The sequence below is a fragment of the Physeter macrocephalus genome, chromosome 16, assembly GCF_002837175.3.
Source record: "Physeter macrocephalus isolate SW-GA chromosome 16, ASM283717v5, whole genome shotgun sequence".
In the NCBI taxonomy this organism is placed as follows: domain Eukaryota; kingdom Metazoa; phylum Chordata; class Mammalia; order Artiodactyla; family Physeteridae; genus Physeter; species Physeter macrocephalus.
In genome coordinates, this window is record NC_041229.1 from 4,144,227 (window position 1) to 4,165,150 (window position 20,924).

At 58.2% G+C, this 20,924-nt stretch overlaps 1 protein-coding gene across 1 annotated transcript; it reads left to right on the forward strand.

Annotated features, from left to right (window-relative positions):
• The first annotated feature begins 770 nt into the window (after positions 1–770).
• On the forward strand, positions 771–20,670 carry ADAMTS8 (ADAM metallopeptidase with thrombospondin type 1 motif 8). The gene is given in 11 exon segments (XM_024131306.3): positions 771–1,364; positions 1,367–1,441; positions 1,444–2,249; positions 9,663–9,902; positions 10,702–10,837; positions 11,371–11,538; positions 12,305–12,606; positions 14,606–14,789; positions 17,158–17,330; positions 17,455–17,630; positions 19,331–20,670. Coding segments are annotated over 11 exon segments (2,982 nt in total). The 5' UTR covers positions 771–1,213; the 3' UTR covers positions 19,902–20,670.
• Positions 20,671–20,924: the final 254 nt, after the last annotated feature.

Consider the following 20,924-nt stretch of genomic DNA (forward strand, 5'->3'; position numbering starts at 1 on the left):
CCTGAGATTCTGTAGTCGCTAAGGAACTTTTGTGTCTGGGAGGGGCTCCTGTTCGGGGGTAAGAAGCCCTGAGCGTCTCACATTCATGCTGATCCTGCATAGACGGTGAGGGAGCGGGATGGGCTAAAATGAAGAAGGGGCGACCCCGACTGTCTGTGGGCACTGCAACCCAGGCGGAGAACTAACTGGGCAGCTGGGGTAGGTGAGCCGGCAAAGGTCCTGAGCCCCAGGAATCTCCCACACTGACAACTCAGAGCCCATTCTTAGAGAACAGGGCCCTTGGCCCAGCCCAGACCTGTGCCATTAGGACTGGGGTGCCAGCCAGTGCAGCTTTTTGTGGTCTTGAGAGAGGACCGTACCATTCCCCTCCCCAGGTTTCAGCCCCTCTCATCCCAGGGAGGTGACGCTGTGGGACGGAATGAGGACTCATTCTCATACACATCGGTACCCACAGCCATGGGCAGTGCGATGGGGGGTGAGAGTGCCACCTTTCTTGAGGTCCCCGGGCACCTGAGCACTGTTCCAGTTGAGTTTTCAGGGCCAGACACGAAGCCCCTGGAGCTCAGGTGCCCTCCTCGCCAAGTGCTTACCTGCCCCGGTGTGATTCCACCCTGCTGCCACCTCCCCTGGCGTAATTTACCCCCGTGCTGGGTTCTGCCCCCAACCCCCGACCAGGCAGTCACAGAGTCCTTGACTGCCTTAACCAGGTGGTATTGCTTGCCCCGATCCGCAGCTTGGGGTGAAAACGTGTTTTTGAGCAGACAGAGTGACTTTAATATGACCTTTCTCGCCTCCCTCTTTTGCTTTACAATGAAAAGCTCTGGAACCTTCTCTGGAGCTCTCTCTTCTGCACAGTCGCATCCCCGAAGTGACACTGTCGCTGGGACCGGTGTGAGGGTCTCCTGGGGTATGTGTCCCGGGCACTTGGCCTCAGAGGAGGGAGCGACTGGGGTCTCCCCAAGGATGCTGGTGGAGGGGCCCGTTCAGCACTGGAGGAGTTAATGTGGGACCGCGTAAGCGAAGGGGAAAAAGTTGGAGTTGACACTTAAAGGGGGGCGGGGGGGGCGGGGGAGCGAGCCCCGCTGACTCCTGATTGGTTTTACATTTCATCCGAATTTTTTTTCTCTCCTCTCTCTCTCCCTCTTTTCAGTTTCTCTCTCTGATCCCAGGGGAGGGGAAACGGGAATAGTGAGAGATCAAAAATAAACCTCTTATGTCAAAGCCGCGGAGGAAGTATAAATACGAAGGGCTCGGCAGCCCACTCTGGGCTTCCCGGGCTGGGGAGAAGGCAGGCGCGGAGGACGCGCGCGCGGCAGGGGCGCCAGTTGCTCGCGCTCGGCTGGGCGGGAGGGCGCGGCGGCAGCGGCGCGCCAGCCGGAGGGGCCGCCCGGGGACCGCCGCCGCCAGGCGCCCACCGGCCGCGCGGCCGGCCAGCCACCCGAGCTCCTGCCCGCGCCGGGCCCGCTTCCCCCGCCGCCCGCGCCGCAGCCGCAGCCCCCATGCCCCGCGCCGCCCCCCGGTGGCCGCCGCTCCTGCTGCTGCCGCTGCTGCCGCTGCTGCCGCCGCCGCCGCCGCCGCTCGCCCGCGGCGCCCCGGCCAGGCCTGGAGGCGGGGCGCCGGCCTCGGCGCTGGTGGTGCCCACGCGGTTACCGGGCGGCGCGGGCGAGCTCGCGCTCCACCTGTCCGCCTTCGGCCGCGACTTCGAGCTGCGCCTGGCGCCCGACGCCAGCTTCCTGGCGCCCGAGTTCAAGATCGAGCGCCTCGGGGGCTCCGGCGGGGCGGCCGGGGTCGAGCAGGAGCTGCGCGGCTGCTTCTTCTCGGGCACGGTGAACGGGGAGCCCGAGTCGCTGGCGGCCGTCAGCCTGTGCCGCGGGCTGAGCGGCTCCTTCCTGCTGGACGGCGAGGAGTTCACCATCCAGCCTCAGGGCGCGGGGGGCTCCTTGCACCAGCCGCACCGCCTGCAGCGCCGGGAGCCCGGGCGCGCAGCCGCCGCCGAAGCCCAGCCCTTGCCCGGAGCGCCCGAGTGGGAGGCGGAGAAGGGAGAGGGCCAGAGGCAGGACGACGAGGAGGACGAGGAGGACGAGGAGGACGAGCAGAGCAAAGAAGAGGAGGCACAAGGCGCCAGCGAGCCGCCGCCGACCCTGGGGGCCACGAGTAGGACCAAGCGGTTTGTGTCTGAGGCTCGCTTCGTGGAAACTCTGCTGGTGGCCGATGCGTCCATGGCTGCTTTCTACGGAGCCGACCTGCAGGTAGGACTCGCTCTGCCCGGAGACGCCGGCCACCTCCCAGAGTCTCCAAATTCTTCCCTTTCCGTCCCTCTGAGAAAACCCTTCCCGTTCCTCACCTCCAGACAAGGTTCTTTCCTTTCTGAGAAAGCCCAGTAACTCCTTTCATGACCCCTGACACCTGGGCTACCTCCTGCTCCTACCATGCGTCCCGTCCAACTTAGAGAGCAGGTCCTGGGCTTCCTCCTCCCTGCTCAGCCCCGTGCCTCACATCCTGAACTGAAAGTGGGTTTTAAAGCCCCCCCCCCCCGCCCCAGACACCTGCCCCTCCCAACAGACATGATAAGTGAACAACTGGGGAGAACCTCCACCCCACCCCCACCTCTCCGCCCTCTGCTGTCTCCAGACCTGGGAGGCTCCCAGGGAGAGGCAGCTGGGATGGAAAGATTCCCTTTGCCTACAGAACTGAGGCTGCCATAAGTAAAAGACATTGTTTGCAAGGAGTTGAACCTGGAAAGGGGCTGCCCAACTTCGGTGTGCCCAGCTGGTTCTGAGCAGGGGCACGGACACCTTGCCAACCTGGCACTCAGCCCTGGCAGAACTTGGCAGTGCCGGCATCAGCCCAGCAAGGGAGGGGGACAGAATTTTTGCCTAGGGGCTCAGCCCGGGAAACTGAAGCTTCAGTGGAAAAGGGAAGGAGAAGGGGCTGGGGATCTGAACTCCTCTGGTGAATGTTCCCGGTGGAGCCAGAACTATCCTTGGTCCGCCCGAGCTGCTCTCCGCCCAGACACATGCTCTCTACCGAGCTGGGGCAGGAGAGCTGATTCCAGGGGACAGCTCCTGTAGCCAGGCCATTTCCAACTAGATTCCAAGATGGTGCAGAATCAGCAGGAGGTGTGTGTGTCACCCTACACCCCAACACCTCGTGAAGTGGAAGGGTTCCAGGAGAGGCTGCGCTTTCTCCTCCCTGGGGGAGCGCAGAACCAGAGTCGTGCGCGGTGGAGAAGAACTGACCTGCCCAGCGGTCACAGTTTCCTGAAAAAGGCACCTTGGCCGCTGCTGCAGCTCAGTTGCTGCCTTTTCGGTGATGGCAGTCTTGGCTGGGACCCTATTCTAGGCTCGGCCTGTGCCCAGCTGTTGCGGGCACCGAGTGCTTCGGCATCCCCTATGCAGCATAGTCTAGACAGGCGCAGCCGGCCCTCCAGCTTCTCGCCCCAGCTTTCTCGCTCTGCAGTCACTGGGAAATACATTCTAGATGGAAGGGTGGGAAGAGCTGGCTGCTGCCGGGCCCCGTTAAAGCCCCGCGGGCTCCATGTGCGCTGTCCCGGTATTCGGTCCTTCCAGAGCACGGGGAGGCGGCTTGGAGCCGTCAGTGCAGTCTGCCCCCGGGACTGTGGGTCTGCACTGACTATCTGCTTCCCTGCCTTCCATGAGAGCAGGGGGAGGCACCAGCCGCCTTCCCTGACTCCTTTCCGCAAGCAAGTCCTCCAGAGGGCGGCAGGGCGGTGGGCTTCTCCCGTCTCGGGTGAGGATGGCTACTCCAGCTACCAGGGGCTCCATCAGAAAGCACATTCACCGCAAACCCAGAGCTGAGGGGCTCAGCCCCTCCCATGCACGACTCCTTTCTGACAGCTGCCTGAGAACCAGGAGGTAGGAGAGCCAACAAGAACACAGAGCAGCAGCAGAAAAAGAAATTTGCCTTTCGGTCTTCAGAGCCAGAATGTCCTCCCGGACGTTTTCCTACCATCTCACTCTGAGCGCAACGCCCAGACACTTCAGATGCCGTCTCTTTGCCTCCAGCACACACTCGGCAGCTCCGATGTCAGAGCCATGCGAAAGCAGACGCGCTTGCTGCCGCCAGGGCTCCCAAGCCCCTGAAGCCGGGGGCTGGGCTGGGTTCTGCCCAGGTCTGCTGCGCCAGACAAGTTGACTTGCTCTTCGCAGAGCCACCCAGGAGCACTTCCACCCTCGTATGACCCCTGGCTGGGTGACCCAGAGCACGCTTGCCCCATCTGTTCCCCCTGCACACACACAGGTTTCTGGACCATTCACAGACAGGCACCTCTGCAGCAGCCGGCTCCCTCGGCTCGGGAGAGCACATCGCAATAGGCGTCAGGCACCTTGAAGACTGAGGTCCTCTCCCTGGGCAGGCGGGGGGCTCCCTCTCTCCTTGGGGCCAGCCCTGCCGCCTCCCCCTTGGTCTCATCACGTCACTGCCTGCATCCTGCTGTCACCGCGCTGGGGTGGGGCAGGGGCTGAGACACAGCTGTTTCTATGACTGGCCCCTGGCCCCTCTGCCCCAGCTGCTCACCAGCTATGGAGGTGCCACACAACAGACTTGAACTTCTCAGCTCCATTCCCTGGGCTTCCTGGCTCAGCCAAGACAGGAGTGGATGTCAAGGGCCGGTTCCCCAAGACCTTGCCTGCCCAGACCCACCTCCCAAAATAGAGCCTAGTTCTTTACAAGTAACTCTCCAAGGGGCCTCCTGGAGACTTCGTTGACACAGACGGAAAAAGCTTCGGGGTGTCCCGGCAACGGGGGTGTGTGAGGAGGATGAAGAGCCCCTTCCCCCTCACCTGTGAAGCGAGGCGCCTGCACTAGGTAATCGATTCTAGCCTAAACGTCGATGAGGCTGCTTCATGGTGAGCCTTCTGGAAAGTTCAGCACCACGTGGAGAGGCCACCCGCCGAGTGTGCTCAATCTGCAGAGTGGTTTCCGCGCACCACCTGGGTGGAAATACCTGTGAAGGGGCAGAGGAAGAAAGGCCAGCTCTCGCAGCACCCGAGTGCGGTGCTGCTTCACTGAGCCATGCCGCCTCCTGAGCACCAGGAGGGTCTGAGGCCCTGGCTCCGCTGACATCATCCACGCTGTGGGACTGGGTCACTGAGCCCAACAGCCCAAAGACGTCCAGCCACAGTGGGAGGCCCAGTCCTGAGAAGGAACCGCCTTCGAGGCCAAGAGAAAGAACCAGCCGCACGCAAGGCTGCTCTCACTGCTAAGCGACAGGGGAGTCTTCCAGACTCTGTACACTTGAGTTCAGTCAATCCCTTGACAGGAGGGGCCCTGTCTCCCACCTTCTTCTCTGGTTTCAGAGTTAAGGAGCTCAGACAAAGGGGGCGTTCTGAAAGGAGGGACCACCTCGGAAGAGACCGTTAACTCTGTCTGCATCCTGCCGCAGCTAATTGTTCCCTGGATGAAACTGCAGCAGGAGAGGGGCGAGTGGGGACTGTGCTGCGCCCCATGGTTGGTCTGGGAAGCTGTCCTGCCAGGGCAGCAGCTGCAGGCTGAGCTTCTGAACTCACTGCTGAGCAGGGAGGGCCCCCAGAGAAGACCAGAGGAGTCCCAAGACTCAGGCTACTAGCAGGTGGTTTCCGGGAAGGACCAAGTCACAGCCATTTTGTCTCCCCTCGCCCTTGCCCCCTGGGGAAATGTCTCCCCCGCCAGCCCTAATACCCGAAGTGGCCAAGTACCCCAGCTTGCCCAGAAGAGCCTCCATCTAGGCCTGTTCGTTCTGGCATAATTATTAGTAGTCTCATCTTTCACTCTCAAAAGTGTCCTGTTTTGGATAATAACAGAAACAGACACATGCCCGAGTCTCCACAGGCCACGTTATATGCATGTGAAGTATGTTCCCCCACTGGCAGAAGACCAAGTCTTCTCCATCCCTTTGGTCTGCTGCCGTCAGAATGATGGACTATATGAAGTATTTCCCAAAGAGAAGGCCCTAGTATTCAACGGTCTTTGATTCACCACTTCCCCCTCCCCCCCGGGGGGGAGGGGGGAGTTGGGCAGAGACAATGTCAGGGGCACCCTGGCTGGCTTGCTTGCATGCTTTGTTCGGGCTGTGCTGCAGTTTTCCTTGCAGCAGCAAAGAGGGTGGCAGTCAGTGCTGTGATGAAGAGCATAGACTTTGACAGGAAATAGACATGAGTGGCCTTGAGCGAGTTACCCATTTCTCTGTACCTCGATTTCCTCACCAGCCTGACAGGCACAGTTATACCAATGTCCTGGCAGTGTCTGGAGGAGATGGTAAAACACGGAAGGCACCTGACCCAGAGCCCGGCACATAGTAGGTGCTCAGCGAAGCGTGGCTGGAGCTAGAGTTGCCTTGGGTGATGCATTTGTCAGAGGAGGAGGGCAGGGCGGTCCCACGCAGCACAGGACCTGCCTCTCAGCGTGCTCTGCCTGGACTGTGTCCACTGGACTCCCTGTGGTGCTGGTAACTGCGTGCTTTGGCGAGGTGGCCTTGCCCCTCGCTGCTTGGAGGACGAGGAGGGATGAAGGACATCTGTGCAGGACCCTGTCTTTTCTCCATCTCTTCTTTCCTCTCCCTTTGCTTCTCCCTCCTCCCCAGCAGTCTCAGGCCCCAGAGAGATGCCAGAAGGGAGAGTGATGGCCCCGTTGCTGAGGCCGCAGGGTTTCCACGTTACCACCCCTCCTCTCCCTGCCTCTCCCAGGCGTGCTGGGAGGAGAACGCTGGGCCCACAGCGTCAGGGATGACGTTCTGAAGAGAAGGAGCTGCTGGAAGTGTGTTTGGCCCGGGCCCAGCCTTCCTCAGACTCCCGCCATAGCTGGCCTTGGCTGCATGGGAGGGAGCTCCGGGGGAGGAATCTCCTTGTTTGTGTCTCAGAGAATCAGAGGGCTATGTCCCAGCCTAGCTGGCGGAGTGTCTTTTCGCTCCTCCAGGTCCTGGGGGCACCAGTGGAGAAGGAGGCTCCCTGAAAAGGGCCCACCTTTCCCTAAGGAGACGCAAGGGCAGGAGATCCCCGGGCCATTCCAGAGTCGGGTTGTGTGACCACCCTGGCCCGGCTGGCCCTGGGCTCTGACCTACCCGACCTGGCTGTGGGGAGGTTCTCTGCTGGGGGCTCCTCTGCAGCCCGCAGCCCGCACACACGTGGTGCACAGGGAGGTATAAATAGACAGGGTGCGGTAGAGCAAGCGAGCTAACCTTCTCCTTGACTGGCTCCTGGGCCCACTCTCTGTGGGACTGGAAGTCAGGCCTGCCCTTTTGGACCAGGAGATGGACCGAGAAGTGGGGGCTCACAGACTCACGGCCGCCCACCTGCCCAGGCCCGGTGGCCCTTCCCCCAGGGCGCTGTCAGATGCACAGGCAGCCAGGCCACCGTTCCTCAGAGGAGCTGATGCAGGTGTGGTAGGGCATCCTGTCCCCAAAAGTGCAGTGAGGCAAGACAGAAGGGGAGGTGAGCCGGACCAGGACTGGGGACTTGAACAGAAACTCTGGCCCATGCAGTCCTGGCAGCCCTCTTGCGATGGGAATTATCTTCTGAGAAAGCAGCCAGAAGGACCTGCAAATGTCCTCCCATCTAACCCACCTCCTGGAAGGGAAACGGCTCTCAAGCCAGCTCAGCCCGCCAGTTGTTACTCGGTGCCTAGAGAAGATGCTGTGAGCTGCCTGAACTCAAGCAAGGAGACTCCAAGAACCTCGGTGTCGGGACGCGCCCGCCTTGCCATCCTTTGTGCAGCAGTTTGTACGTGTGCACCTCTGGTTTTCATCAGGGACGTGCCCATCGCATGGTCTCTGCTAGTCTGACCAGGCAGCTTGGGAACCAGACCCTTCTGAAAACTTAGGTCTTCAGTTCCTTATTCTGAGTCTTCGGGGACTGCTTCAGAGCATCTGGCATCTCTCATCTTCACACCTTCTTTGTAAGACGTCAGCTCCCCAGTTTTGAGATTGTGAAGGTGGGACTGAAAGGAAGGCCTCCTGTGAGGAGAGTTTCAGGTCGTCTCGGAAGAAGTTCCCGGAGTTGGCCCCTGGTCCTTCCTGGGGTAAGAGACCCCGGACGCAGCAGAGGCCTGGAGGAAGTAGCCCCAGCAAGCTGCCACTCCTCAGCCCTCACCCCCAGTTGCATAATGATGCGATTGCTTGTTTCCCTCAGGAATCTGACTCCAGGGGCTGGTGCCAAGTTTCAGCTTTGCTGATAAGATGTTTACATCAGCCTAAACATAGCTGGAGTGCTTGACACACTAAGTAACCTGCCAACCCCTGTTTGTAGGGCTTACAAAATATCTGGCTGGTTGCCTGCGAGGTGAACAGACAGATCCCATTCACAAACAATGGGATTCGTCTAGAACTCCCACACATGGCCTCAGCCCATGGAATGTCCGTCTCTAGCCTTTCACCCTCCTTTCCTTCCTTCCTTCTCCCACCTTCCAGAACACAGGAGGGAAGAAAGAGAGGCTACAGGAGGTGGTGCCCTAGGGAGCAGGGAGCAGGGCCGGCCACACTCCTGGCTGGAGGCCTGAAGGCCTGTATGCCTCTGCCCCATTCGTCTCCCGTTCTGCGAAGTCATCCAAGAGGACTCCCTTCTGGAGGTCCTGGAGGCAGAATAGTGAGCCCCATCTGGCCTCCCCCAAGGCCTTGGGAGCAGTTGGGGCAGAGGCCAAGCACCGAAGTCAACTCATTCAGCTGGCCTTGGTGGGGCCGGAAGCGGTGGGAGCTGGAGCGCCTGGGTCTCACCGACCCACCCGATTCTCTCCCACCCCTGGGCTGTCCAGGCAGAAGCCAGGAGGCCAAGCCCTGGGGAACTGACTGAGAAGAGTGTAGAGCTCAGAGACGGACACACTTGGGCTGGCACTCCGGCTTTGAGAGCTGCGCGGAAAAAAAGAAAAAAGAGCTGCGCGGCCGTAGACCGCAAGTTATTTAACTTGTGAGAACTTCCACTTCCTCGTTTGTGAAATGGGGATGACAATCCCTACTTCCCAGAGTGACTGTGAGCATTTAATGAGGTGACACATGTACCGTCTGTGACTGGTGCAGAGGAGCTACTGTTAGGAGTGATCATCAGAGCAAAGTTTTCCCATCCTGAAGAGTAGGGGTTACCCCAGCAGACATCAGGAAAATTCTCGACGGATTTTAACCTTGAGCGCTCAGATAATTGCTTCTGGGCTGAGGGCAGAGAGGGGATGGGTGGCTGGCAGGGAGACGGTTGGTGTCAAGGTTAAGGTAGAAGAACCAGTGCAGTCCACTAGAAGAACTTTCTGTGGTGATGGAAATGCTCTGTCTGCTCAGTCCGATGCAGTAGCCACGAGCCATACACGGCTATTGGTACTCTTGAAATGTGGCCAGTGTGGCAGAGGAGCTAGGATTTTAATTTAATTGAATTTTAATGGATTTAGATGTCCATGGCCACATGCGGCTGCTCAGGATGTTAAACGCTTAAGCTTTGGAGCCAGGCGTTCTGGGTTCACATGCTGGTTGACACACTAGCTCTGGGACCTTGGGCCGCCTACTGAGCCGTGAATTTCTTATATGTACAGTGAAGGGAAGTAATGCCAGGGCCTCGGGGGTTTTGTGAGCCTTCACCGAGATGCGATATACCGATGCCCAGCACACAGGGTGCATAACTCAGCGTGACGGCAAGGGCGGGCGGCGGCCAGGAGACTTACCCCTCCCTCTCCACCCCTCCTTCCTGCAGAACCACGTCCTGACGCTGATGTCTGTGGCGGCCCACATCTACAAGCACCCCAGCATCAGGAACTCCATCAACCTGATGGTGGTGAAGGTGCTGATCGTGGAGGATGAGAGATGGGGCCCCGAGGTGTCCGACAACGGCGGGCTGACGCTGCGCAACTTCTGCCACTGGCAACGGCGCTTCAACCAGCCCAGCGATCGGCACCCCGAGCACTTTGACACGGCCATCCTGCTCACCAGACAGGTCCGTGGGCCCTAGGAACCAGGGGCGGGGTGGGAGGGCGCGCCGAGGGGGCCACGGCCGCCCAGACACGGAGACCGGCTCCCTGCTGGCCCCAGCTAGACACCAGGAGCCTCGTGTGTGGACAAGGAGGAGGAAGAGGTCACGAGGACATGTATGAGGTATTTGCGAGGAAAGGAGAGGAAGTCGTGGGGGCTCTTCTCCAGAAGTTTGTGACCAGCTGTCTGCTGAGGTCATAACAAGAGGAAACGGGCTCAAACTGCCCAGAGAGCGATGTGGAGCTGGCACTAAGACAGAAGGTCCAGCTGCAGTGGGGGTTAAAGCCAGTGGAGGTAACCAGGGGGGTCCCCTCAAGATTTCCCTAATGGCAGGTCTGCCCATCTCCCTGGTGTGGTTTAAACAGATGGCTTCCTGAAGGCCAGCAAGTGTGATCACGTGTGGAGACCCTGCTCACCCCCCAGGCCACACGCACAACCCCAAGGCGAATGCTTCGTTTTTAGCCCCACTTTACAGCTGGGGAGACCGAGGCACAGAGCTGCCACCCCGTGGCGGCGCCCGCAGTCAGGCCCCGACCACCTCGCTGAGGGGTCCACACCCTTAACCACCGCCAAGCTATCCCACCTCCCGGGACAAGCTTTCCGAGTCCCCGGCAGCCCGAGGACACGCCGACACAGAAGGAGAAACGGCCTTTGGGGAGAAATAAGGATTTGGCTTAAAACGTGTCCTGCATCTCCAGAGGCGCAGGAATGGGAAGGGTTTCCGTCCTGTGTCTGTCCTCATGTCCCGCTCTCTCCGCGAGCAGAACTTCTGCGGGAAGGAGGGCTTGTGTGACACCCTGGGCGTGGCGGACATTGGCACCATCTGTGACCCCAGCAAGAGCTGCTCCGTGATCGAGGACGAGGGCCTGCAGGCGGCCTACACTCTGGCCCACGAGCTTGGTAAGGCTCGCCACACCAGAGGCCTGGGCTGCTGGACTGGGTGGGAGGACCCGCCCTCGCGAGTCCAGGCAGTGAGGCCCCCCAGGACCCTGCCGCCTCTCGGGGCCACCCCTCCTCGTTGGCGGCAGGGTGACTCTGCCCTTGTGCTGTCTCCACCCCCACCCTGAGCACGGGGCCATCCTCAGAGGTCACCAGGGAGATGCCAGTGCTCAGGTAGACCGTGGGGCCGCATCCCGGCTAAGCAGTCAGGATTCTGGAAGGTCAACTAGCGAATGACTGAGACGAGTGTGAATCAGCACAGGCCCCGGCAGAAACTAAAGGGACCCCGGTGTTCCTTGTGCTATGAGCAAGCTTCCTGGGAGAGGAGAGCCAGGCAGAGTGGGCCGGGAACAGTCTTTGAGGAATAAGTGGAGCGGTGTGGTGGTCCCTCGAGGGGCTGGCGCTGCGTAGGCCTTCAGAGGCCCTCTGCCCCCTGGGCGGGCGGCTGAGGGCAGTGGCGACGCTGGGCGGACCGCGGGTCTTGTCCTCCCCAGGGCACGTCCTCAGCATGCCCCATGACGACTCCAAGCCCTGTGCTCGGCTCTTCGGGCCCCTGGGCAAGCACCACATGATGGCGCCCCTCTTCGTCCACCTGAACAAGACGCTGCCCTGGTCCCCCTGCAGCGCCATGTACCTCACGGAGCTCCTGGACGGCGGGCACGGTAGGTCCCCCAGGCTTCTCCCTGGCCAGCGGCCAGCACCTGCAGCGCGGACGTCTCGGCCTGGGAGAGACTCAGGAGCTGTGTCCCTGCCACCCCGCCAGGCTCAGTGTTCTGACCACTCCACAGAGCATGCCCTTCCTTGGCCCAGCTTCCAGCGGCCCCTTTAGATTATCCCACAGAGCAGGTGGAAGTAGTCTGAGAAGGTCTGTCTGGAGGAGGTGGGTTTGAACAGAGCTCGAAGGAATGGAAGGATTTTTGTCGTGCAGAGGGGAGAAGGGAGCCTCTGGCTGGAGCAATAGATCACAGGGTAGCGTGCAAGTGGCAGAGAGGCAGGAAGCGCCCCATGAGGGCAAGGAGTGGGGCGAGGTGCTTGGTGAAGACAGCTTGACTTGTTGAGTAAAGCAGTGAAAACACAACTGGTTCTTGATTCTTGATACAAAAATAATAGATTGTCCAACATCAATACTTTGGCTTTATTTCTCCTGGCCTGGTTTTTAAGAGTCCATTTACATCCCCAATTATACTGTGACGTAGATTAGTGTTACGATTAGCTGGCCTTCCCTAGGTAAACACTGAATGCATATAAGATGTTCTGGATACCGAAAGAAATGCAGCCCTTAAAAAAAAAAAATTGCTACCGATAGTCAAAACTTGGAGGAGCTTCCGTGGATGACTGAGTGTTGACAGTTTGTACGTGGAGGTCAAGGAGGCCTCGAGTGTGATGCGGGGGGGACCCCTTCTTCCTATTCCTCTGCTTCCTCCACAGGAGACTGTCTCCTGGACGCCCCTACCTCGGCCCTGCCTCTGCCCACAGGCCTCCCGGGCCGCCGGGCCCTCTACGAGCTGGACCAACAGTGCAAGCAGATCTTTGGGCTGGGCTTCCGCCACTGCCCCAACACCTCTGCTCAGGACATCTGTGCCCAGCTCTGGTGCCACATGGATGGCGCCGAGCCCCTTTGCCACACGAAGAATGGCAGCCTGCCCTGGGCGGACGGGACGCCTTGTGGGCCCGGGAGCCTCTGCTTGGATGGCAGCTGCCTGCCTGAGGAGGAAGTAGAGAAGCCCAAGGTGAGGGACGGCCACTGGGAGTGGGGGACAGGGAGGGGGAGGGCTCTTTCCAAGGAGGAAACCACACTTGAGAGCCATGAACTAAGAGACTTCGGGCCAGGGGCAACTATGAGGAAAATCACTCACCTTTGGACTGACAAAGCAAAGCATATTTATCCAAAAGCTGTTCCAGACTGTGCTCAGAGCCGATGGATGATGTCAGCAGGGCTCCAGGTATTTGGGGGCTCCGCCTTTGGGGCTGCCGCCGAGTTGACTTGAAGGCCTGTGAGGCTTGGTGCTAGGTGTGGAACACTCCAGCGCAAGAGCAGTCGTGGGCACTCAACAAACAGAAGCCGTTATGAATTCTATTATAAACAGGTAGCGTGACAGCAGAGGAGGGACATCCAATCAAGAATGAGGGGAAGGTATTCATATGCTACCCGTGTCGGAGCTGAATGCATGGCTAGGGGTCAGGAGAGTGAGAGTAATTGTGGGAACTCCTTGCTCAAGGAGGAGGGAAGGAGGAATCAGAATCACCTCTGACCAGGCAGAGAAAACCTGGCAGAGTAAACTCACAAGGAAAGGAAAGGCAATGCCAGTGAGAGTTTTCAAATGATTTGCTTCTTTGCCCTGCTCTTAATACATCTGAACTGTGAGGCTGATCACATTTCTCTGCGAGTCACTGAGCCATCTGTTAAACAGCATCCAGCGGGTTCGCAGCCTGGGCCCGGCCCAGCTCTGAATCACCAGGGTGGCCTGTGCGCTCACCCTCCGGAGGGCTGTCCTCAGCGGTGCTTCCATTGCACTGAGGCCCGGGAGCCCGCGTGGGCGGGGAAACCACATGCTTCTTCTAAGCCTGAGCCAGGACGGGGTCCACGGATTCATCCTCAGTCCCCTCCCAGCCCACACCCGACACTGAGCCTCTCCCAACCCTGTCCTGTACCGTGTGCTTCACACATTCCTGAGGGAGAGGCAGGGAGGGAGCCCATCCAACCTTTCCCGGCACCACAGCCAAGCCCAGTACAGGGAAAGGTGGCCAGAAAATGATCACGGGATGATGCTTATCACCTATTTTTAAGGGGAAAAGACAGATCATAAAATACTGTGTGTGTGTGTGTGTGTGTGTGTGTGTGTGTGTGTGTGTGTGTGTGTATGTATATGACAGAATCATATCTGTGTTAAAAAACCTGGCACCTTCATGATTCTATAGTCAGAGCAAAGGTACAAAAGGATATTGATGAAAATCATGTCAATCGTTTCATCTGGGTAGTGGTATTTTGTAAGCGTTACTTTCTTTTTTACATCTTTCTGTATTTTCCATTTTTTATATGAGCACGTATGACTTCTGTAACTTTTTAAAAATTATTTTGATTTTGAAAACTTAATGAACCCCCCCAGGGCAATGCCTTGTCCTCAGGGTCAGTTGTAAAGTTGGAAGCAACTCTAGTTGATTTCCCAGCACCATCCTACCCCTGGACCTGACAGCTGGTAGACTAGTGGCCACACCTCCTAGAGATTAGTCCTTTAGATCGGAACTTACCCGCCTCAGCACTGGTGGCACCGGCCGCACGCGTCCCGGCTGTGGAAGGCTGTCGTGCTCGTTGCTGGATGTTTAGCAGCACCCTGTCCTCCACCCGCTCGAAGCCAGCAGCCTACGCCCTGCCCAGCTGTGACAACCACAGGGTCTCCAAACACTGCCACGTGTCCCGGCCGATGGAGAACCGCTGCGTTAGACCCAACCTTATTCCCATAAAAGTGTTTCACTCAGCAACTCCTGTTGAGCACCTTACACAGGGCAAGGCACTGTTGTAGACACCAGGGGGCCAGCCGCGAGCAAGGCCAGCACAGACTGTGATCGGGGAGCCGCGGCTGCACGGGCCACACAGCCCCTGCACAAATGAATCAGGCAGTTTACCGAACTGCATGCACCAGGACGGGCGCAACTAGGTGAGGAGGTCACAGCAAGAGCCGAGGCCTCCTGCCCTCTGCTCCCCACTCAGCGCAGCCTTGTGTGTTGCAGGCCGTGGTGGATGGAGGCTGGTCCCCGTGGGGACCCTGGGGAGAATGTTCACGGACCTGCGGAGGAGGAGTACAGTTTTCACACCGCGAGTGCGAGGACCCCGAGCCTCAGAACGGAGGGAGATACTGCCTGGGTCGGAGAGCCAAGTACCAATCGTGCCACACGGAGGAGTGCCCCCCTGATGGTAATCGCCACACCGGCCAGAGCAGCTGCTGTGTTGCCTGCAGCAGATCCCCAGAGGAGTGCGGGGGTCTCCCGGGCACAGAGCTTTCCTGGGCGCAGACATAAATGGTTTAGAGCAGCCCGTGGCGACCCAGGACAGCTCTCCCTGTCCGGGGAGAGCCTAGCAAAGTCAAGGAGAGGCACTGCCCTGGTCTTCCAAGATGTGGAGGTGGAGGGCGTCACTCCCAACCAAACTTATTCTTTAGAGCTGGGGGAGGGCTTTGTAGAGGGGCGAGCCTCTAGGATAACGTCTGAACCCTCGTCTGTGTGCAGAATGGAGGCGTTTTCCAAAGCCAGGGTCAGAGCCAAACCTCCAATATCTTTCCAGCCAAATCCAGCTCAGGGCGGAGGGAAGATTTCTGCATCTGACCCTAGCGCCCACTCCCCCTGAGAAGAGTTGCCCATCTCCCCTTGGAGCGTGGTAACTGCCTGGAGGCCCCTTCCTGGGAAGCAGCCCCACCTCTGCCTCTCCTGGGGACGTCCTCCCCAGTGCCTGCTAGAAAGCCCACACGTTAACTCAGGGGCGGCAGACGACGTGAGAGCAAATCACTGCAGGTCTTTTCCCCACCATCCCATCCAGCTCCCCTTGTGCAGCCCCAGGAAGTATTGGCAGGCAGCAAACGACAAGCATAGAGATGCATCCAAGCACAGAGGCGCACTGGCATTGGAATGGTGTCTAATGAGGGAATCTGGAGGCTTTGCAGTTTTGCAAGATGAGCAGGATCAGTAAACGGCACAAAGCTCTAGAAACTCTGCCCTGGAACTGTGAGAGTCTGCCTGGCACACGGGTGAAGCATTCCTGGGGGAATGAGAGAGAGAGAAAGGGGAGGGGAATGAATATAGGCATGAGGTAGACACGGACCATAGGCGATACCATGATTTCAGGTGCACCGGGACCAGCCATCTCAATCAGTGAGTGTTTTGGTGCCTCTTGTGTGGGTAGAACTGGAATAGGTGTTATAATGACATAAGAAGCATGTTCTCTGTCCTCAGGGAACATGCAGATCTTGTTAGAGATCCAAAGCCCTTTTACAGAGCAATTAAAGGTCAATCTGTGAGGCGCAGACCCCAGACTGACAAGGAATCCAGAGCGAGGAGAGGCCTGGCCTGGTCGGAAGCTTCTTGGGGAGTCAGGGCTGAGCAGGGCCTGGAGGGCTGAGACAGTGATGAGGTGCAGGAGGACGCGCTGCGATGGGGGCTATGATCCCCCTCCCAGGGCACAGCTGAGCAGAGTGCGCCAGCGTTTCCAGGCCAGCCAAGGGTGCGTAAAAGCTAAAATAGCCTCAGGAGGCTCTCTGTGCTGGCTGTCCCATCAGGTCACCTGGGAAGCTTTTCCAAACACAGAGGCCCGGACGCCTCAGGTGTCCTGACTCAGAATCTCAGGAGGAGTGCACGGCCGCCTGGGATTTGAAGCTCCACAGACCACGCAGATGTGCAGCTGGCGTGGAGAACCTCAGTAGTAAAAGCGGGTTTAACTTCAGGATTGTGGAAGGGAAAAACCCAGGTCTTACTTCAGACAGATTGTTCTGGAGGCAGCATGCAGCAGGACGGGAGAGGAAGCAGGCTGTGTGTCGGAGGCTGGGCACCAAGTCTCGCAGGAAACCACAGGCCTTGGCTTCTGAGCAGTGGACCAAGATGCTGACAGTGGGAAGGAGACGATCACAGATCGTCCTGAGTAGAGTACAGGACTTAATGACAGGTTGGAAACAGTGGATGTAGATGCACAAATATTCAGAAGATACCAGGGTTCCGGTCTCAGGCTGGAATGTGGCAGCATCACCAAATGAAAATCCAGCCAGTTCTTCATATGGAGAAACCATATGGAGTTGGGCCTCGCTGAGCTGGAGGTAATTGCAGCATCTACAAATGGAGCTCCCCCAGAGAGACCCAGAATTACAGCAAGTGGGGTGTAGAGGCAAGGTCAGAACTAGAGATGTAGATCTGGGAGCCTTTGGCCACATGTCCACAGAGGTCAAGATAAATCACGATCAGCAGAGGCCCAAAAACATAACTCCACGTGTCACTCCGTGCTTCCCCTGTCCCCACCTAAATTTATTCATCTGTAAAGCAGAATTAATATTCTCCCCACACGGGAAGACTATTTTCCCCAGAAAGCCCAGCTGAGGCTGGCTGCTCCTTTCCTTGCCCCGTGAGTCGGGGCTTAGGTTGGTGTCTAGGAAAGTTGGGCCCAGGTGACACTGGACCTTTGTCCTCGGGTTGGGTCAAGTCCGGGAGGAAGAAGGGTGCCCGGAACCTTGGCATTTCTCCCGTGGGGTCCTCCCTGCTTCAGCTCAGCCTGTAAACTCCATGCCCTCTCGCCCTCATTTTAGGGAAGAGCTTCAGGCAGCAGCAGTGTGAGAAGTACGACGCGTACAATTACACGGACGTGGATGGGAACCTGCTGCAGTGGGTCCCCAAGTACGCAGGGGTGTCCCCCCGGGACCGCTGCAAGCTGTTCTGCCGAGCCCGGGGGCGGAGTGAGTTCAAAGTGTTTGAAGCCAAGGTGAGGATCCTTCTGGAACTCAGGTGCACAGGTGGGGAGGAAGGCCCCCTGGCCTGAGCCCAAGAGTGGGCGGCGTCAGTGCTCACTGGGCCCTCTGACCGCCCACCTCCCTTCCCCGCTGCAGGTGATCGACGGCACCCTGTGCGGGCCCGAGACTCTGGCCATCTGTGTCCGTGGCCAGTGTGTCAAGGCTGGCTGTGACCACGTGGTGGACTCGCCTAGGAAGCTGGACAAATGCGGCGTGTGCGGCGGCAAAGGCAACTCGTGCAGGAAGGTGTCCGGTTCCCTCAACCCCTCCAGGTGGGTCTCCCCAGAAGTTCTGTCCCTAGCTGCGCGAGCGGACCGGGCTTTGGAGTCACAGGGGCCTAAGTTTGAATTGTGGCTGCTACTCCATCCCCGTGGAGCACTGAGCTTCAGTTTCTTCATAAAACGCAGCGTCCTCTCTATCTCAGAGTCGCTGTGATGAGGCACGAGGTGGGCAGAGTACTTGGCCCAGGGTCTGGCCCGCGGAGATGACGGCTCTCAGGGCAGCCAGAGGCCACATGGATAGGGATGTATCTTCTCTGAGTCAACTGGCAGTAGAGCTACACTGAGTAAGCGGGACCTTTGCCAGAAAGCAGCTCTTCCAGGCCTGCTGTGGGAAGGACATTTCACCCTAATCTGGCGGGCCCTGCCCTTTCTGCAGGTGGATCTTCAGAAACGGGGGCCCACAGGGGCGTCTTGGCAGCCTCAGGGCTTCATGAATCTGAGAACTCCAGACACTTTCTCACACCTTAAAGCCACACTTTCATAAAGCTCCTATATCTGTTCAAGTGCTTTCACTTCTGGGGGCTTGACGGATTCCTAAAATAAGTCTACTGGGGCCAAGACCGTTACTCCCCTTTTACAGATGAGGAAGCTAAGGCACAAAGAGACTACATGACTCTTCTAGGGTCACAGTGGTAGGTCATGGCAGCCAGAGGTGAGCCTAGGTTTATCCATTCCCGGGCGGTTTTTTCCTGTCCCACACACACTTCCCGGAGAGGAAGGGCTAGGGCCTGCGGCCACACTGCGCCCCTCTCATCAGCCTCAGAAAACAGAATCTGCCTACAGCAGACAACTCAGGAGTCTTTTCAAGTTTAAACTCAAAGGATATAGAAAAAAGAAGCACGGGGTGTGGGAGAGTCAGACATTGAGTCCCTTCCCAGAGCTCTCTCAGGCCTCAGACATGGGGCCTGGGGTCCTTTCTCAGCTGCCCAGGGGGCGTGAGGCAAGGACAGCAAAGAGCAGGCTGACTGTCCTCCTCAACCCTCTTCACTTCCCTCCCAGCCTAAGAAACCAAATACTTCTACCCCGAAAGAGAAGAATAAGAATTAAGGTTTCTCCATCCCACATAAAGCCCCAGACCCACAATAAAGTTGAAAGATTTTCCCCAAACAGCATCCCAGCACCCCAGACAGCCCCGCTCATGGTGCTGGGCACGCCCAGAAGAAGGCTTCTCAGAGCAGGCTGTGTTGCCCTGCTTCCTGCCCTAGAGCCACGATAACCGAATACCAGGAACTGATGGACTCTAAGAGGTGGCGTGAGGCGTCCATCTGGTCAGCTTCTGGAATCGGTGTGTGGATCACATTTTTCCACATGGGTGTGAGCTCTGGGATGAAAGTGGCCAAGCAAAGTTTACACCAGTGCAAGGAGCTGCACATGCCTGAGATCTCTTTTCAGCCAAGAGCCCAGGTTTGGCAGCAACGGCTCAGCGATCACCCCCTCTAGGCTGCCTTCCCCTCTGTGCTATTGTCGAGATCTAAACTCCAAACATTTTAAATAGAGCTCCCAGGCCAAGCAAAAGTCCCGGTGTACCAGGGGTTCCTGTTGGCCTCAGCAGCTAATTTACTGGGCACTTTGGGGCGACTACTTCCTTATTTGCTAGCAAACTTTTGTCTGCCCACCCCCAGTCCCCGCATGCTGACTTCCTGAGTACCGGTCTGGGGAGCCACGGGTCCTAAAGGTGTCTTCTGTCATAGTTATGGCTACAATGACATCGTCACCATCCCAGCTGGCGCCACTAACATTGACGTGAAACAGCGGAGCCACCCAGGGGTCCAGAACGACGGCAACTACCTGGCCTTGAAGACCGCCGACGGGCAGTACCTGCTCAATGGAAACCTGGCCATCTCCGCCGTAGAGCAGGACATCCTGGTGAAGGGCACCGTCCTCAAGTACAGCGGCTCCGTCGCCTCCCTGGAGCGGCTGCAGAGCTTCTGGCCCCTGCCTGAGCCCCTGACCGTGCAGCTCCTGTCACTCCCTGGGGAGGCCTTTCCCCCCAGAGTCAAATATACCTTCTTTGTCCCTAATGACGTGAACTTCAGCATACAGAGCAGCAAAGAGAGAGCGACGACCAACGTCATCCAGCCCCTGCTCAATGCGCAGTGGGTCCTGGGAGACTGGTCTGAGTGCTCCAGCAGCTGCGGGGCCGGCTGGCAGCGGCGGGCCGTGGAGTGCCGCGACCCCAGAGGCCAGGCCTCCACCACCTGCGACGAGGCTCTGAAGCCTGAGGATGCCAAGCCGTGCGGAAGCCAGCCGTGCGCCCCGTGATCCAGTGGGCGGGCCAGGCTTATGCTCATGGACTCGGGGCGCGGGGTGCAGACCAGGGTCACGCTACGGTGACCCCACGTCTGGGGGTGGCGTGGCCTGCCTACCCAGGCCCCCCACTGCTGCAGCTGGGCATGAATCCATGGGGGGAGGAGAGGAGAGGAGCAGACCACAGATGCTAAAGTCTACTATCTAGTGGGTTGGACCTTGCTTGGGTTCAAGCAGAGGGTATAGGTTAAAAGGTAAAGAGTGCTCTTATGGACCCAAAAAGAAGACTCGGTCAGCCTGTTTGCAAAGGACTAACAAAGTTAAACGAAAAATGTTTTTTCTACTTGGTTCCCTCGTTAAATAATCTACCTCAGAGGGGAAAAAATTAGTCAGAGATGTGGAGTAGGGGTGGATGGGGAGTGTCAAAGCAAGCACTGTAGCTGCACCCCGAACTGTCTTCAGAAATGACCAGGAGTGTCTTCAGTATTAAACCCATCGCCTGGAGGGCTGCGAGTCGCAGGATTGTGGAGAGCCCCGTGTTCTCAGGCTCCCACCGGCAGGGGTGGATCCATTTCAAGTATTTATGCAAATGTGTCTCTGAACTAAAGTGTGATCTTGTGCCAGTGGAGTGGTCTGATCTGGTTCAGTATTTCTTTGGAAAGGGCAGGGGACCCAGGGCCCAAGGACAGAGGCTAAAACTAGGTCGGCTCACCTTGAGCACAGCCAGGGAAGCTGGCACCTTGCCTGCACCTCTGAGGCCTCCCCTGAATTCTCACGTCTGCTGAATCCAGGTCGTTCAGGCAAGTCTTTATCTGCATAACCTAGACCAGTGGTTCTCAAACTTTAGCGGGCATTAGGGTCATCTAAAGGGCTGCTTGAAACACAGATGGCTGCGCCCCACCCCAGAGTTTCCGATTCAGTGGGTCAGGGGCCTGAGAATCCACATTTCTAACAAGTTCCCAGGTGACATGGAGGCTGCTAGTTTGGGGACCGCACTTTGAGAACCACTGCTCTAGTGGAAACTTCCAGCTCTGAGGT